Genomic DNA, 18,138 nt, shown 5'->3' with positions numbered 1-18,138 from the left:
GCACGTCCCATTTTTGGCCTCCACGCATCATGTTTTTGGCTGGTTCCAGGCAGTGGGGATCGCTGCTACCGCCGCCAATCCCTGCCACCTGGAACCAGCTGAAAACACGACACACGGAGGCCAAAAACGGGGCATGCGGAGGCTGAAAACGCGATGCGCGGAGGCGTTGATCAACATCGATGTGCTGTGGCAATCCCAGCAGCCTGGAACGGGTCTGAAACAGAGTGTGCAGAGGCCAAAAACACAACATGTGGAGGTAAAAAACACGTCGCGGAGGCGGCAATGGGATGTGGCGATCCCTGAGGCCAGGAACAGCTGATTGATGGTATTCCAGGAGGCTGATCTAACTGCCAATCAGCTGCTCGTGCTGAATCAGGCTGCAATAACGTGCTGAAGCTGGCCAGGCTGTTTGATGTTTGCTGCAAGGATGCTAGCCAGATGAATACCGATGGATGCTGGCAGGCAGAGGCAGAAAAAAAAAATTGTTTTCCTCCCCAAAAACTAATGTGTGTCTTATACTTCGGAGCGTCGTATACTCCAAAAGATACAGTAATCAGCAGAATGGGTTGCCTTCAGAAGTTGTGTGTGCTTGAACACTGGAAGTTTTTAAGAGACTGGATAGTCTTTTGTCCAGATTGGAATGTTTGAGCAGAGGGCTGGACTAGAAGACCTCCAAGTCCCTTCCAATGGTGTAGTGGTTTGGGTGGTACTCTGGGACCATAGAGATGTTTTGAAGTTTCCCTCAGGCTCAGAGGCCCCCCAAGGTCTCTGGGACAATCCCATTCTCCCAACCTAGCGTGGTAGCTGCGTGAGGAAATAGCAAGGGGCATTGAGGCTGCTGGCCTGAGGTCCCAAAGAAAAGCCAGCCCATAAGCCCACCAAAGAAGTCCCCAGACTCACAGACCCACTGGTGGGACCTTAGCAGGCAGGGTTCTCCTCTCCTGGCTTGTCTGGGAAAGCAATTCTGCACAGGGTAAGAAGGTTGGCACAGCCCCCCCTCCCCCCTGCAGCACAAGAGCCCATGGCCTGGCCCTGCATGGCTTCCACTCTAGGACTGTAGCAATCTCCATGGAAAAAGCTCTTTAGAAGCCAGGGTGTGAGGGTCTCCCAGAAGAGAAGGCCTTGTGCACCAGGGGGAGGGGGCCAGGCCTTTGGAGGACCACGAGGCTGAGGTTCCAGGTCCAAGTGACCAGAGGCGAGGAGAAACCGGCTGGGCCAATGCAGCCATCTACAAGGGTGGCAGAGGTGGAGGGGGCTACTGTCAAAGTGGCAGGGAAAGCTCTGAGCCTGGAACACCCTCGGCCACCTTCCACCCACCTCAGAAATGGGGTGCTGAGCAGAGACTGGGAGGATTGGGCCCTGCACACGACTAGCAATGGTTAGCCAGGGCCCGCTGTAGCCATGCTGCCCAGCCTCCTGGCACTCTTGGCTAAAGGCACCAGGAGAAGCATCAGCCAAATTTGACGGCAGTGCCAGATTAGATGCTGCACCCTCTGGCCTTGTCGGCCCCCCAGTGTGCCCCTATTAAAGCGAAATGCCGATGAGGACGGCCGTTTGCTTCCCTGCAGCCTCCTTTTCCTCTGCCTAGCTACGGATTCCATGCCTTCAGTCTCCCTCCTGGCCAAACCAGGGTTTGCTGCCTCACTGGCACTTGGCACACGCTTCAAGGGCACTTGCCTGTCCTTGGCTCAGCGTTTGTGGGAGATGCGAGAACAGAGCGGGATCATTGCTTTCTTCCACATGCCCTCTGTGAAGAACAAGCTGTGCCACGGCTTGACCTGGCAGCTGATCTGGAAGCTGCCAACCCCGGTACAACGTTGGGCAAGTCCCGCCCTCTTTCCTCCGCATGAGCAAGGCTACAGTTGAGCCAAGAGGGAAGAAGCCCCCTTTTGGGAGCTGGCCATTTCTTCCTCTAGCTCTTTGGGAGGGAAGCAGGGCAGACAAGCCCAAGGCCTCGGCTGGCACCAAGGGCCCAAGGAAGATGTGGCCCACCAGTCCTAGCTCCGTAGCCAGCCCGAGCCACTCCAGCCTCTGCTGCAGCACTTCCGGTCTCCACGGGGAATGCCTTGACCAAACTTTCTACCAGGTCAGCCTTCTGGCTGCTCAGAGTAAAAAACACGAAGGCCGAGTAGAGTGGTGTTTTGGGTTGGTTTTTGTTTTGTTTTTTTATGCTGCGAGACAAAGACAGTGCAATCCGCCTGTGGCATCTTAGCCACCTCCCCCACCCCCACCCCCACCCCGCCCCAATGGCTGCTGCAAGGGAACCAGCGCCCTGCCTATGAGGATTCCCGCCACCAGAGGGGGCAGTTGCTGTTCCAGGGGCCAGGAGGCTGAACCTGCCTTTGGCAGAGCCAGAAATGGGCAGGGATGGCAGGGCAGGAGGCGGTGCGCATCAGCCCAGGTCATGATTTGGGCATCTCCTTGCCTCGGTCTGCCAGACCCCCTAATGTTTGAGACCTTGAGGTTAATTCCTGCTGCAGCCAAGATGCCTGCGTGACCCTGTGCAAAACTGCCCCTCTTCGGTCATGCCCCAAAAAGTCCAAAGTGGGGGAGAACAAGACACTGCAACCCCCAGCTTTTGTCAAGCTGGTCCTCGATCTGCAGAGAAGGTGAGGGCCACATTCCCCCCAGGACAGGTGCAAGATGCAGGCAAACCAAATGCTCTCCTTGCTCCTCCTCGGCCAGCAGCTGCAGAGGCCGAAGGGACCAGGGGAGTGGCTGGAAGCTATCACCCAGGAAGGGAGAGCAGGCAGATGGGGAGGCCGGAGTCTGTGTCCTGCACAGACACAAACCAAGCCGTTGCCTGTGTGCTCGTGCGCATGTGTCGTGCAGGTGTGTGCCGAGAAGGGCTAGATCACCAGAACAGGCGGGGGCAGGGGGGCATTCCCTTTGCAAAGCAACCGAGACCCGTATCAAGTTAGGCGTCTCTGAGGCCAGCACCAGAGACTGTGGGCAGGGGAGACCACAGCAGGGTGGTGCCACGGAAGAGACATGGTGTTGTGGCTTTTGAATCCAAAGCAAGGCCCGTGAGATGGGAGCTGTGCTGGGGGGCTTCTCAGGGTGGGGGGGGAAGCCCTCCCCCAGCCAGTCTCTTAGACAAACGCCTCCTCGCTGGGTGTGCCGTTGATCTTGAGGAAGAGCTGAGCATCGTCATGCTTCTGCTGCTTTGCCCGTTCCAGGCGCCGTCTGTAGCAGATGAGGTAGATGGGCAGGCAGAAGCCCAGCATGCTCACCCCCAGCAGCCCGACGTTGACCTGGCAGGAGAGAGGGAGAGGGCAGTGAGGGCCGCTGGCGAGGGATGGCTCTCCACAGGGTGGCCTGGAGGGACGGCTCAGTCCGCAGCTGCCTCCTCTGCTTGAAGGGCCCCCTGCCCTTCCCCTCCCTCCCCTGGCACAGAGGTGCCAAGCAGCCCTGGAGCCCCGACTGCCTGCTGACCCAGGGTGCCAAGCATGCCACCTGTGGTGCCCAGGCCAGGCACAACTCTCTCCCGAGGGGGCAGCCGCCCAGGACGAGAGGCCAGGGCCTTGGCCACTCTTGCTCAGTTTCAACAGCTCTTCGCTACCCGAGGGCCAGGCTCGCTAACTACACAGCCCCCACCCCACAGCCAGATAATGGGCTGCCAGTGTGTTTTGCAGCTGTGGGGGAGAAAGGAAGATGGCATGAGAAGAGGAAGCCCCTGTCCATCTGGGACTGGCTGGAGGGGACCTCAGAGGCCTTCTAGTACAGCTCCTTGCCAAGGACAGGAATGCTTGAACCATCCGCTCCTTGACTGCGAGTCCAGGAGGCTGGCTGCTTCAGAGCGCCCCCCCACCAGGACACCCCTCCTATCCTAGACCCCTGTCTGAAGGGGGGAGGGGCACATTTGTGTTGCCCCCCTGAATGGGCAAGTCTTGCCTGGGGGAGAGAATGAGCGGGCTATAGCAGCTACCAGGCCAGATCTGCACCGAAGGGCCCTGAGATGTTTTGCCAAAATCAGAGGCGGCTGCCAAGAGAGCAGCTGTCCAGACGCCTGGAGTTGGCCTTCCCTTCCTCATGTGCCCAAGACAGACTGAGTCTGTACGACTCCAGCCAGCTCTCTGCACTGCACAAACAAAGCCCACATGGTCTCTGGGAGACAGTCCAGGAGGCCTCTGACACCCAGACCGTGACCAGGCAGCCTCCTGGGAAAGTTGGCTTCCACCACAAGGCCAAAAGGCTCCAGGTGTGGGGCAGGGGATGCTTCTGGCGGGCTTCCCTCCCCAGCACTGCCAGGCAACAGGAGGGACCCTCAAGGGAGATTCCAAAGCACCTCCCTCAGGGATGTGTGCTTTGATGGGCTGGGCACATATCCTGCCCCCCCAGAGAAGGTCCAAGTCCCCAGACTGAGCCTACTCTGCCGAGTGCCCCTGTTCACCTCCTGGGCCTCCATGGCTGATGGACCAGCCACCCAAGGACTAGGAAGCTCTGCCACAGGCATGCCCAGTCCTTTTGGGGTGCAGCTCCCTCTGAGCCCCAGAAGCCAGCACTGGCTGTGGAGGGAGACCCTGTCAGGCACGACTTGTTTTCCACCCTTTTCCCTTCTCAGGGGCACCAAGGCTGCCGGTCCAGCACATCCTCGAACAGCCAGCGCCCCCAGCCTAAGCGGCACCACTTACCCAGAGCGGGTCTCCTTCCAGGGGGCCCATCATGGCCAGGAAAAGGGGCTGCTGCAGGAGGGCAAAGAGGGCGCTGACGAGAGATTGCAGCCCGGTCAAGCTGCCAAACTGCGTGGAAGGATACCTGGGGAGGGGAAGGGGCAAGTGACCCACATGTCTGCAGCTGCTGAGCTGCCCTCGGGCCAGGTCCCTGGGGGTTGGAGGTCGGGTTGAGTGACAGTGGAAGATTGGGTCTCTGCAAACAAGGAAGTGGCTGGGCCAGGGGCCGGTTTGGGGCCCCTTCTGGAGGAACAACCCCTCCTCCCATTACAAAGTGCTGAAGGCCAGCGGCATAGAGCAGGAGCCTGGGAGGCAGATAAGCCCGTCTTGGCCTCTCCCGGTTGAGCAACCCTTGGAGTTGCACCCAACGCCCTCCGTGACCCACGGCCCAAAATGTCGCATCCAAAATAACAGGCGTCTGAGCAGGGCAAAAACATGTGAGTCAGCCCTGGCAAGCGTCAGACACAACAGCAACTGGATCCAGGGCCTGTGTGTGTGTGTGTGTACGAGAGAGAGAGAGAGAGAGAGAGAGACAAGGAAAGAAGGAAAGAAAAGCTGGCCCAGGGAAAACTCTCCAGGGCAGGATGCAGATGGGCCTTGGGGGGGAGGGCAGAGGGGGCCCCCTCAATGTCTTTCAGCTGCCTTCCTTGGGGCACTGAGAGTTTGGGGCAGAGGAACAGCGGGGAATGAGGAAGTTGTTTTGCTCCCCAAGGAACACAGCCTGGCCTGAGTTGACCTCGGCCTCCATCAGATACACGGGAGGCAGGTGGGGGCGGGCAACACCCGCTCTGGAGCAACACCCAGAGGAGCCGGCCAATATCCAGAGGCAAAACCACACAGCAGGGAACCGAGGGAGGAGGAAAGCATGACCCAGAAACAGGGGTGACCCACTTTGCGATGGGCAGCTGAGGAGTGGATGCTGGACTTACACAGCAGCATAGAGACCCCCAACCGCTGAGTGGATGAAGCCTCTGACGATGGTGTGCAGGATGAAGGAAAGGATCTGGAAGGGAGAGCAGGGAGGCTGCCTTCAGAGCAGGAAGCCCCCCGCAGAACCCCCGCCCTCCAAGGCTTTGAGTGAAGCTGGGACACCCCCCCCAATGGAGGCGGAGGGGGGTCCCTCAGCACAGGGCCAAGCTGGCAGCCTTTTCTCCAAATGCCTGCCAGGCCCAGCTGCCCCTTTGCCCACATGCCCCTCCTTCACCTGCAAAGGCAAGTTGGGGATCAGGCAAGTGACCCCAAAGCCCACCAGCAGCACGTTGGTGAAAGCAAAAGCCCGGGTGGCGTTGCAGATCTTCTGGATCTGGCGGTCCCGAGGTCTCTTTTTTTTCTCACCCCTGCAGGTGGGAGGAAGGATCACATGGGCTGCCACCCCTCGAGCCTCCAGGGCCCAGGAGGGCTCCTTCCCTGCCCACCGCTCTGGTGCTAGCCGGTGCCCGGTGACCCTTTCTCTACTTTCAAGGACCGGAGGCTGCCCGTCCGTGACAAACAAGGCCTCCCAATGACGACACTGCGGTTCCTGGCCCAGTGACCCAGTTGCCTCATGGCCTCCCCACCCGGGCAGGGCCCTTCCCTGCGGCAGGTGGCACTCCTGCACCCCACAGCAAGAGGTGCCAAGGGCGTGTGGGAAACGGCACCCCTTTCCTAAGCTTCAAAGAGGGAAGGAATGCAGGTTGGGTACGCAGCTGGCAGGGAGGGACCCTGCAGCTGCCCCGCCCACTGGCCACGTACGGGGGGCTGGCGTCTCCCTTGTCCGCCGCCTCAGGGCCGTCGTCACACTCCTTCAGCTTCCAGTCCATGATGTAGCCGATTACCGGCGCCGTCATGAGGCAGAGCAGCTGCAGGACTCCGAAGATGGAGCCATAAAGCCCCACTGAAAGACAAGCGGGCAGGCGCCGTTAGGAGCAAGAAACCCCCCAACCGGAGCCCTCCTTGCAGGAGGCCAAGCACAAACCCAACCTCTCTGAGCTCGACTAGGGGCCGCCAGTCTTTGCCCCAGGGCAGAGTTGCGCAGCCTAGTGAATGTGGCAAGAGAGGGCATTGCCCCCTACCTGGCTGAGGGCGACCCAAGCCAGCTCTCTGGAGGAGAGGCAGAGCCAGGAAACAGGCAGGGCTGGGGCTGAGAAGGGGCTGGGGCTAGCCCCCCAGGTCACAGTAGGCCCTGAGCCCATGGCCGGGCACCCCAGAGGCCTCCGAATGCTCTGCCCCACGAGGCCCTGGGGGAGCCAGGCACCAGAGTAGGGGGTCTCCCATGGGCAGGCCCTTCCTGGCCCAATACCACCGCTCTCCTCCCTCCCTCCCTCCCTCCGGGAAAACACTGGGGCCGATTCCTCTGCTTCAAGGGATTCCAGATTTAACAGGCCCAAACTGGCTGTCACTACGTAAGAGGCGTGCATGGTTTCAGCCTGTTGTGCAAATGACACAGTGGTGGTGGTGCTGCTCCTCCTAATGCAAACCTCTCCCTTCCTCCTGGCTTCCTTCCAGCAGCTATAAATAGGGGCCTGACGCAGAGTCTGCGGCCTCCACCTTCTCCCTGTTGTAGCTCTTCTGCTTTTCAGGGGGCAAACAGGCCCCTCTGACCCACTGGCTGAGGTGCCCCACCCCCACCCCCGGATCCCCCAGGGAACAGTGGAGCGAAGCCCAGGCTCCCAGCGCCCTGCCTGTCATGGCAACACGGCTGGAAGGAGCACCACAAGAGCCAACAGCACCTGTCTGCTTTGCAAAACAGCCTCTGCCGTGGAGGGGCGGGGGGGGCAGGGGGGGGCATCTGGTCCCCAGCAGACAGCGCAGGGCTATCTGGGTGAGAGCGACCCTTGGGGAAGCCCCTGCCCGCCTCGCTTTCTTTCAGACATAAGTGGAGCACCAGTGTGCTGTGTGGGCCCCTTCTGTTCTACATCTGTTTCCTTCGCCAACTGGTGCCCACCAGGGTAGCCACCAAGATGTCTGAGGAGTGAAGCCCAAGAAGGGCTGCGCTCAGGATTTGGGGCGTCTGCTAATTCAGGCCCAGCCGGAAAGCAACGGCCAGCCTTGTGAGGTAGTCCAAATAGGAAGCAGACCCAGTTGAACTACTGCATTTCTCCCTTCCTCACTGTTTATCCTCCAGAAAACTAGGGAGAGTCCCCTTCTGAAGTGTTTCCCATGCTCCCCCCCCTCAGACAATGCCTCTGATCAGACGTTGCCCGGGGGGGAGTTCTTCCGCTCTCCCATGGCCAGCCCCACAGATCACTGCAGCCCGAGGCAGCCTCCGAGTGCCAGGGGGGTCGAAGCCAGGCTCCCATGGGCACAAGAGGGCCCCCACCTGTCTCCAGGTCGCCCTCCACCAGGAACTCCAAGATGTTGTTCATGGCCCCCATGTAGAAGATGAGCCGGAGCTGCGTGACGCACATGGTGACCAGGCTGAGCAGCAGGATGGGGCTGAAGACGCTGTTCATGAAGGATGGGGAAGCTGCGGGGGGCAAGGGATGCGGGCAGGGGGGAAGAAAGGAAAGATCCATCAGGCTTTCTCCAGGAGACGCCACAAACAGGGCTGGGAGATCTGCACAATCCGGAATCCCAATACTGGTCGGCTGGCTGGCCATTTCTCCTGGGCCTAGAGCACCAGCTCAGCCTCACTTTGGCCGGGCCCCGGGGCCACCCCGTAAGATGGCTGCCTGGCCCAAGGTCTCAGCACTGGGTGAGTTGTCCAAGCGGTCACCTCCACCCACTTCAGCAAAGCTTTGGGCCGTGTCCTTTTAGGGGCCACCCCCGCCCTTCATGAAGGAAACCCCCAGGTGCAGCATTTTCAACCCAAGAGTCTGTTACTGTATAAAACCAGAAGGGAAATGTCTCCTTGCAGTCCCTTCCTTCTTGGCTGACTGAGGCCAGGGAAAGGCTCCTGCCCAGGGAAGGACTTCTTGCCCTTTGGCCCCCAAGACCAGACCAGACCCACAGGGCCAGGGGCAGAGAGGGAAGTGCAGGCAGAGGGACTCCCAAAGCACCCCAGTTCTTGCAGGCAGGAGAAACAGGCAGGGATGGCTTCTTCTGATGGGTGTTCTGAGATGACTGTCTTCCGGGGAGGGGCTAGCCGATGGAGAGCCCCCTCTGCAAAAGCCATGCCACAGCAGCAGGGGCCTGCCAACCTTCCCGTCCAATTGGCACGGCAGCAGCTCCTGGCAAGAGGGGTCAGCCATGCCCCCTCCTCGTGCTCCTCACCTGCACTGTCTGGCTCGCACTTCACCTCCAGATCCACCGTGGAGAAGCAGAGCTTGTTGCCGTCCTGCAGGGCTGTGGCCTCCTTGTTGCCCTTCATGGAGCTGCCCACACTGAGGCGGCGGCCGACCGTGGTCACCTGCTTGTAGAACTGCTTCCCGGTGATCTTGTGGTCAAAGCCCAGCCAGCTGAACTTGATCTTCACCCTGGGCAGCAGAGAGGTCAGTCCTGCTGGCTCTTGGCCCCTAGGCCCAACAGGTCCTGGGAGCCAAGTGAGCACATCTGACCTTGCCAAGGACCCTGCCTCTTAAGGGGCATTCCCAACTGTGAAAGGTGAGGGACGCCACAGCCTGGCCGGGGGCGGTGGGGAATCAATAGCTGCAAAGAGCAGCAGCCAGCATGGGAAAACCAGCCCTGGCACCCATTTCCCAGAAGGGCCCAGCTGGACCACGAGATCCTGGGCAGCTGGGCAAAAGGGGGGCTGCCTGGCATAGCTCTGCCCATGTTCACCACTTGAGGGGCTGAAAGAACCTCAGCCAGGCCGGCAACGCAGGGTCCCTTTCACACCCAGCTCAGCGACTCCTGCCCCGAGCCACTCACGTGTAGTCCATGTCTTCGGGGCCTGGGAAGGGCTCCAGGGGCCAGTTGAAGAAGCAGTTGAAGAAGACAAGGCCCGCACAGCCAGCCCAAACCAGCAGGATGAGGATGAAGGAGACGCCCAGGTCGTAGATCACCTGGGGAGCAGGAGAAGCACTTGGGAAGAGGCACCTGGTTCAGGCTGAGGAGAGGTCGACCTGAGGCTCATGGGGGGGGGGAGATTAGTGGGGAGATCCCTTAGAGGTCAGCCCCATTGGTCACTTGAGGCCTCCAGGGCAAGGCATCACAGCAGCTCTAAGCTGGGCCCTCCCATTGGGACGGTCACGGCCTTTAGGTTAAGGACAAGCGTGCACATAGCGACCGGATGTGGCTTAAGTGGGGTTAGGGTTCATTTTGGGGTGGCCAATTCCTCTGTGTGGGGAGCCCATGGAGGGCTTGGACGGCCCCCTGAAGCTCTTGAGGTAGGAGGAGAAAATGGAGATGTGCCTCGATCCCCGCCCCCCTCGGATGGGCTCCAACTGCCAGCCCGAGCACTGCAACACGACCCCCATGAAAACAAGGAGGCGGCCCTTTGGTCAGCCATCCTCCAAGAGGCCCTGCAGACCAGCTGCCCACTGAAATCCATCCACGGAGCTGTCTTGCCCGTGCCAGGTGAGATCTGCCCAGTCCGTAAACCAGGCTGAGGACCTCAATTCAGAGCCAGGCCATGGGCCCAAAGCAACTCGGCTCCCTTCCCAGCTCCTGGTGTGCCTGGGCTGCTGCCTGGCCACTCCCCCAAACCCTCCCATGATGGCAACCAAGCCCCCCCCTCCTTCCCCCATCCCCCCCAGGGGGGCGGCAGCTGTGCCCAGGGCCAACTTCTGGGGCTGCAAGAACAGCTGTGTTTTCCACACAGCTTTCCCTTTCCTGGAAATACCACATGGCTTCCACAAAACAGGGCAGAAATGGGTTGCCATTCGCAACACAACTTTCAGTAAGCATGCCAGAGGAGGAGTGAGTGTGTGTGTGCATGAGTGAGTGAGTGCAGGTGTGCATTAAATTCCATCAAGCATTTGGCTTCCACTTGTCCAGGTGCCATCCTGTGTTCGTTCCTGCTGTTTGACGCGCATCCTGTCTACAGAGAGGGTGCAGATCTTGGACCCACCTAGATCTGGGCACTTGCCACCTCTGGCCTCAGATGGGGCATCACTTCCGCACTGGGGGAGGGGGACTCAGGGCTCCTACTCAATGAGCAGTGGCAGCTGCAGCCAACTGTGCTTTGTAGTTTCATCTGGGGTGCCGGTTGCACCTGTTCCTAGATTGTGTGTGTGTGTGTGTGTGTGTGTGCTTTGAGAAGACTTGCCCTGGTCGCCTAATAGCTTGACTACTACAACGCGCTCTACAGGGAGCTGCCTTGAAGACCACTCAGAAGCTTGGTCCAGAACAGCCATGGGCATGCCTTGGTAGATGAGTTGCCCTGGTTCCCAGTTTGCTTCTGGGGTAGGATTTAAGAAGCCGGTTATGACCTCACACAGAGAGCAGGGATGGCAACCTCCACAGAGAGAGGCCAGGTCAAGCAGGAGCAAAATGGGAAGCTGGTGTGAGAGCCCCCCTCGCAGAAGGCAGCTGCAGCCTTCCTGTGAAGCTGACTCTCGGTCTGGTCCAACTGGTGGGGCTGACATGGGGCCTGGTTATCTGAGGTGCTGCCTATCTCCAGTGGCGCCTTCCTGGCCAGCTCAGACTGAACAGGTGCACATGCCGTAGGATCCATCTTTGGGATGCCTTCTCTGGTGCAGGCCTTGCCCTCTGGAATGAGGGCCCCCTGGGATCCTGGGTGGCTCCCATCCTGAGGGCATCCTGTAAATCCTTGGGTGGGGGGCTCCCTTGGTGGGTGTCTGACTGGCTTTCCTCTTGACCACCCCATTCCTCTTATGGGCTCCTGGGTGGCTTTACCGTTGTGCTGTGAGCCAACCGGAGTCAACTGGACTCTGGCACCATCTCAGTTGGATAAAGAAATGCATAAACTCCAGTCCCACGGGCAGTTGTGACCCCGGGGGGGGCTTGGGGGATGTTTTCTAGTCCCCAAGGGGAAAGAGTGGAACTGGGTTCCCATTCCCAGCCTGCACAGCCCCCCTTCCGCAGTTCCACCACCACCACTTACCTTGATCCCAGGAAACGTCACCGCCGAGGAGGCATAGGAGCCGATCATGAGGGCAATGAAGGTGGAGCGGAGATCCCCGAACATGTTGGGCAGCTGGGAAGGGAGGGAGGGAAGGTGTAAGGGCAAACAAGGCTGCCTAGAGGAAGGCTCTCCACGATTGCCTGGAGCAGGGGAAGCTGTAGGGGGGCAGTGAGTGATGGAGAAGACCCTAGAGCCACAATTTGGGAGGAAAGGGGGGAAGGGGAGGGGGAGCATCCCTCCAAGACCTTCCACACCTTTGGCAAGGCTGGACTGGAGGCCCTGTGGAGGGGAGGGGGCAGCTTTTGGATCTGACCCAGAAGGCTTGGAAACGACATCCTTCTAAGCTCCCCAAAATGAGCTGAGGTGCAACTAAGGGAAGAGCAAGGGAGTTCACTCCAATGCCAGGCAAGTGGACTCTCCTGGCCCTCACTCAGCTCAGGCCGATGTGCACAGGGTTGCCAAGAGCCCAGTCAAGGCTGCGCCCATCACAGCAGGCACTTCCCCCCCTTCCTTACGCATTCAGGAAGGGCACAGAGCCCCCATCTGGCAAAGGAGCCCCCCCCAATCCCCTCCAGTGTGAGTGCTGGGGGGGCAGACACGAATCCAATCTGGGGCAAGACTGGTGCCCATGGAAGGTGGCGCAAGGGCTCACCTTGCCCACCAGGGAAGTTGGCACTTACTGTGAGAGATGTGAAGGTCATGCACATCCCTCCAAAGCCGTTCAGTGACAGCGAGATGAAGATCAGCACTGACAGGGCTGGGGCAGAGGGAGAAAGTGCTCAAACGCCACCCTGCCAGGCCAGGAGCCCAAGGTGGGCGCACAGAATGGACGAGTGGCTTGGTGCCCCAGCCCCCCACTGGGTAATGCACCCTAGCTCCCCCCGCAGAGAAGCCATGCCCCCCTGCCCAGCCTCTCCCCAGAGCACCCACGGTCACACTCACAGTCCGGGTTGCTGGCCCCATAGGCGATCATCACGCAGGAGACTGCAAAACAGGCGCTGCAAAGACACATGAAGAGGCCCATCAGTCCCCCGGATCGGATCCCCAGGCCCCTCAAACCCACAACAGGCCTCCCCTCACCCACCCACCCACCACTCCCTGCCTTTGAAAGGCTCCCCTCGATCGGGGCTCTGAGCCAGGGCCCAAGAGACGAAGCCTCCCCTCCCAGCTGCCGGTCACCCACCCCGATGATGCAGGAAGCCACCAGCCAAGGACCAGAGCCATCTCTCCATGCTTCCTTTCCCGCCCGAGGAACCTCAAGTGCCAGCATCCTTCCCACCCCCGAGTTTGGGGGGATTCTCTGCCCCCTGAACAGGGCACAGAACAGGGTCCAGGAAGCAAGATGTTTTCTCTCAGGAAGCCCGAGTAGGCCAAGAACCTCCGATGAGAGGCAAAGCAAAGGTCTGCCCTCCCGCCAGCCACACTGACCTCTGGCCCTGTGCTCAGGAGACATTAGCAGCAGTCCCCCAGAGAAACCGGGTGGATCTCCCTCCCTGGCACGTGGATGAAGTGGCTCTCCCTCTCTCGTAGGCTCCCGTTGCGAGGGAAGAGCCTGCCCGGCAACTGGGAGGGGAGGGAAGTTCTCCCAGGTGCAGAGGGCTGCGGGCGGCTGTGCTTTGGCCCCAAGCATTCCCACCCTGGCATACCTGCCCAGCAGCCTCAGCTTGCGTGGCCCATACTTGTCCATGACGATGCCCAGGGGCAAGGTGATGGCGCTTAAAAGGAAGGAGCCCACGGTGAAGGCCAGGTTCAGCATCTCGTCCTGCTCCTTGCAGATCAGCCAGCCGTTCATGCGGGCCACTTCTGGCTCTGGGGCTGCCGTCCCGTTCCCGGGCGCCAAGGCCGCCCCCGTCGAATTCTCTGCAGGAACAAGAAGGGCATTGCAAGAGATGTCATTCAGGAGGCTTGACCTCCCCACCCACGCCAACTCTGCCCCGGACGGGAGGACTCTCTTTGGCCTGAAGTCACCTACTCATCATCTGACTTTTTAAAAACTTTTAAGATTGTTTCGATTTTAAACGAGTGAGTCTAGTATGTTTCAAAGCAAAGACTTCATCTTTATTTCAAAGGGACCCGAACAGGACCAGAAGCTTTCCTGGAGTGGGGGTCCATTGCACCCCAAAGGCTCGTGCCTAGAGAAAAGGCCCAGCTGAGCTGTGAGGGGAGATGCTAGAGCCAGTAGGTGTGCAAGCCCCCGCCCCGCTAGGCATGCAAGACTGCCCCCCTTCTCAACCTTGGGGCTCAAGAGTCTGGGGACCCCTCACCCTCGGATGCCCTGGAGGAAGAGGGCAAGGTCTCCCCGGGGCTCCTGCTCTTTTAATTATCATGCACTGTGTGACCGCAGGCTCCCAGCTGGCCAACCCACATTGGTTTACAACATCAATTTGAACAATGCGCCCATCAATTTAAGAGAATAAAAACAGGCAATAAATAATGATAAAACCATAAAACCATGTTATCGGAACAGCCATCGTGTGTGAATAATATAAAACCTCCATTAAGGGGAGGCCAATTGACAGAAATGGGTTTTAAGTTCAACACTGCAAAATTGGAAACAAGATGTCCTTGCAAGCAGTGGAAAGTCCCTATGCTGATACCCCCCACCCCGAAGATGCCTCCCCCCCACCCCGATTCCAGCCGAGGCTCCTCCCTTCCAGGGGCATCTCCAAGAGGCCCTTGGCAGAAGAGCAGAGCTGCTGGACAGCCAAGGTTCCCCCCAAGCTCAGAGGGACAGCAGCCTTCCCAAGAGATCCTGCCAGGCCCCAGAAGAGGAGACCAAGAGGATCTGTTTCTGCTGCCATGCCAGGAAGGCCTTTCAAGCCTTTGAGAGCAAAAGATGCCAGCTGGGAGAGCCAGGGAGGTGCAGGGGCTGCAGGGTTCGGACCAGGGCCAGGGAGCTCGACCTCTTCATGCAGGGAGGCCTAAAACCCAGACTGGACCACAAGGACAGCAGGGCACAACTACTTCTGAAGAAAGGCCAAGGCCAAGGAGGAGAAGCAGACCTGTGTGAAGGAGGCCAACATGAGTGCCACATCCAGGTTTTGGCATATGTGGGTCCTGTCCAAAGCCAACGTCCTTCTGTCCTGCTTTTCTGCTAAGAGGCAGCCAGGTCAAGCAGAGGTCTCAACTCAGCAGGTTCTGAGAAGGGACTTGAACTATTGGACATCTGCGGCTTCCTCTGGGTGTGGCCTTTTCCCTTTCTAGGGATGAAGATGCCCCAAGGGAGATGAGAGCCCAGCCATGGGGAATGCCGGTTGCAAAAGCTGTGGGAAGTTTGGGAGGAAGTGGGCATGCCGCCTTGAGGCTCAAGAGAGCTCATTGGTAGGTGAGAGAGCATTCACACATGCACATTCAGCAGCAAGAGAGCCATCCTCATATCAGGAGAGCTGTGGGTGCACAAGGGGCCTCTGACTGTGTCAAGAGCTGAAAGGGAATGCAGGGAATGGGGCGAAGGGCCAAGGCGATCCGTCAGCAGGAGCCAATATCTGCAGAAAACCGGTCAGAGGCTCTCCCCCACAAGGGGAGGCTGGTCTGCCAGGGCCGCTGAATGCCTCACGGGGGCCCTGGAGGCTGCACCAGCACTACAGGGAGGGAGCAGGAGGGGTGGGCATCCCGCTGGCAGTGGGAGGCAGCCAGGAGGCAAGTCAGGACCAGAAGGCCAAGCCCTCGGCCACCCCTTAACTTTCTCCCCAGAGGGGGCTGGCTTCAGACAGGCCAAGCGACTGAGGCAGCCAAGTGGGCACCTGGCAGATGGAGATTCTCCTCCCCAAAGCAAGGATGGGGGCACTTGGGGCTTCCCACCCCAGCTAGCCCTGGCCTCTTAGGAGGGATGTGCTGGGCAACCCTGGGCAGCCAGTCCATCTAGGCAGCCGGCTCAGCCCTTGACGGCTTCCATGGTTACCCCTTGACTGCCCTCTGCCAGAGGAGGCCTCTGCGGCTGGTTAATGCTGGGTGCCCCCCCCGCACTCAACCGTGAGACCACTTTCACAGGTGGCTCTAGAGAAACATTAACTAACCTGCCATAGACATGGAAGAAGCAGGCAGAGCCATTGGGGGGGGGAGGGGAGCCCAGCAGGGATGCCAGGCGAAGGGACAGTCACAGTTGGTGAGCCCAAGAGTCCGTGGGAGAGGTGGCCCCGGGCAGAGGGAGGGCACACCTGTTGGGGTCTGGCAAGAGGGAGGCCTCCTACCACCTGCCAAGTTGCCCCCTCCCCGGCCCAAGTTTTAAACCCCGGCAATGGCTTTACCACAAACAAGGCCGTGTTTGTGGTGAAAATACAGTTGGGCTGGCAGGGACACAAGTCTCTGGCTGCCCTTGAGGCACTTCAGCCTGCCAGCTGCCTTCCTTGGAGAAGGGAAGGGCACAGATGGTGCCCTGCACTGGAGACCCAGAGGGCCTTGGGCCAACACAGGGCCAGATCCAAAGCCACCCCAGTCAGCCTCCAAGTGCAGTTGGCCCTAAGATCCCGGGAGGGGTCAAGTGGTTCTGGCTTCCTTCTTCTAAGGCCCTGGAGAGGAGTGGGAGCCCCATTGCCCAGGGAGGGCTGATTCTTCCCTCCCCCAATGCAACCCCGACAGAATCCCCCCACCCCCATCACTAGGGGCCGGCTTGATCCGAACCAACGTGGAAACGGCAGAAGCAATTCACAAGCATGCCTGGAATGATTCACAGACGGTGCCCTTGGCTCAGCGTCCCTCCAGGGCCTGCGGAGCACAGCCTGCTCACACACCGGGGGGGGGGCGCGCTGGGGCAGGGTCCAGGGCCTGAGCTGTGCAGAAAAGCCACAGAAAGTGCCTTAAGGCACTTTGTGAAGATCAAGCGGAGCCAGGCAGAAGGCGCTGTCCGAGCGTCACCTGAGGAGCGAGGTTAAAACGAAGGGAACCCCTGAGCCCAGCCCAGCCCTGCTGCTCCAGCTTCTCCCTATCAGGCCCGCCTTCGTTTCTCACTTCACCAACTGGTGTCCTTCCTGGATTCGCCCGATGGGAGGGCAGCCCAAACCCCATTGTCCCATTTCTGATTCCTCTTCAGGCAGAACCACCATTTCCTCCAGGAGGAACCAAGTTGAGCCACCCGCCATCCACAGCATCGGTTGCCCAGCGCCAGGGACACCCACCCCCCATTGTGAGGTGGCACAAGAGTCTCAGGTAAACCATACCCTAGGGCTAAGCCCCAGTCCCACAACCCCAGCGTGCCCCAAAGGGGCTCCCTTGAGCCGTGGCCATTCCCCCTCTTACAAGATGGCTGCCCCAAGGCAAGGTCAGGTCAGCCGAGACCAGCAACACTGCAGCGCTAACTAGCTTTCGGCAGTCCAGGAAGGAAAGGGAGGGAGCAAGCAGGGCCCTCGGCGGTCTCCCCCCCCCCCCACGGCCCCACAGCCTTCAGCCCCTTGCCACCTCCAGGGGGAATGGCCGTCATTGCCGGCAGCTGCAGGGGCCCTGAGCGGATGCGAGGAGGCAACTCAGCACTTCAGCCGGAAAATGCCAGCTCAACAGGCAGGGCTGCCGAGTTGGAGTGGAGCAAAGTTGCTGCAAGGAGCCCCTGATCCGGCTGTAGCCGGCCACAGGGCACACCCTGGTCTCTCTCTCTCTCTCTCTCTCTCTCTCTCACACACACACACACACACACACACACACACACACACAAGGGAGCATACACACTGTACCCCTCCTATGAGGAAGAGCAGGGTCACCAAAGTGCAGCGGAGAGGCAGAGCCCTCCCCCACACCCAAACTTTGATCCCTGCCAGAGAGCCCCCTGCTGAGAAGGAGACCCCTCTCGCCAAGGCCCCCACCATAAGATGAGGTGGGTGGAGGCTGTTTTGCTTGTCAGCAACAGAAGGAAGTCCTCAGAAAGACTCAAACCGGAGGCTCAGGGCTGCTCCAGAGAGAAAGGAAGAAGATGACAGGAGTCGAGTCCTTCCTTCCTTTGCAAGGGGAAGCCGCCAGCTGCCCGCTCCCTTCTGAAAACTCAGTTGCTTGCTCTGGACAGGCCGGAGAAAAGAGAGGGGGGGTTCATTCTCCTTTGCTGCTTAGGTGGCCTTGACTGGGGGTTAAGCCAAGCCACGGAGTCTGTGGAGTTTCCCTAGGCTGCACCCTGGGTTAAACTGTGGTGGCTGCGGGAAGGGCACAGCAGCCCTAGCTGGTACTGAGGGCACCTGCCTTTGACTCTCACCCATGGGTCTTCCTCCTCCCCCCCCCCCCCGATGCTGCAGAGCCCAGTTCTTTCCCCACCCGCCCTCTCCTGCCAGCCTAGAATCCGCTGGTTCTGCGGGATCTTATCATCTTCCCTCTTGGATAAAGTCTCTGCCACGGCAGTTTTTTTATCAAGGTCTCAGCCTGTTCAGACCCTGTAAAAGATTGACCGGGGTCCAAAGGGCAAGGCTGGGGGGGGCAAGGAGGAATGGAGACAGAGGCAAGAGCTTCCTGCCCCCCTCTCCCAAACCCTGCCCAGTGTGGCTGATATCTTTGGAACAGAGTGCAAAGACTTCCAAGAAGGAAAAGGATTTATGGGGGAGGGTC

General features: G+C 59.6%; 1 protein-coding gene and 1 long non-coding RNA gene across 5 annotated transcripts in view; one reads left to right on the top strand and one right to left on the bottom strand.

Annotated features, from left to right (window-relative positions):
- Positions 1-2,134: 2,134 nt before the first annotated feature.
- Positions 2,135-18,138, bottom strand: part of SLC43A2 (solute carrier family 43 member 2) — a 23,866-nt gene continuing 7,862 nt past the window's right edge. For all 4 annotated transcript variants that reach the window (XM_034424471.3, XM_034424472.3, XM_087890850.1 and 1 more), the window contains 12 exons: positions 13,266-13,479; positions 12,562-12,617; positions 12,300-12,376; positions 11,599-11,691; positions 9,462-9,595; positions 8,865-9,067; positions 7,972-8,118; positions 6,405-6,546; positions 5,878-6,010; positions 5,603-5,676; positions 4,635-4,758; positions 2,135-3,254 (listed from right to left, as the gene is read on the bottom strand). In XM_034424471.3, coding sequence (XP_034280362.2) covers positions 3,093-3,254; positions 4,635-4,758; positions 5,603-5,676; positions 5,878-6,010; positions 6,405-6,546; positions 7,972-8,118; positions 8,865-9,067; positions 9,462-9,595; positions 11,599-11,691; positions 12,300-12,376; positions 12,562-12,617; positions 13,266-13,479 — 1,559 coding nt within the window. In that variant the 3' untranslated portion in view covers positions 2,135-3,092. The remainder of the gene's footprint in view (positions 3,255-4,634; positions 4,759-5,602; positions 5,677-5,877; positions 6,011-6,404; positions 6,547-7,971; positions 8,119-8,864; positions 9,068-9,461; positions 9,596-11,598; positions 11,692-12,299; positions 12,377-12,561; positions 12,618-13,265; positions 13,480-18,138) is intronic.
- LOC117669781 (uncharacterized) overlaps positions 16,793-18,138 on the top strand; it is a 14,675-nt gene continuing 13,329 nt past the window's right edge. The window contains exon 1 of the long non-coding RNA XR_004592507.3: positions 16,793-16,876. This is a non-coding gene — a long non-coding RNA (uncharacterized LOC117669781). The remainder of the gene's footprint in view (positions 16,877-18,138) is intronic.

This window comes from Pantherophis guttatus, chromosome 1 (genome assembly GCF_059756535.1).
Source record: "Pantherophis guttatus breed Tessera chromosome 1, ASM5975653v1, whole genome shotgun sequence".
NCBI lineage: Eukaryota > Metazoa > Chordata > Lepidosauria > Squamata > Colubridae > Pantherophis > Pantherophis guttatus.
The sequence above is the reverse complement of the archived record's forward strand: the minus strand, read 5'-3'. Positions and strand labels throughout refer to the sequence as shown.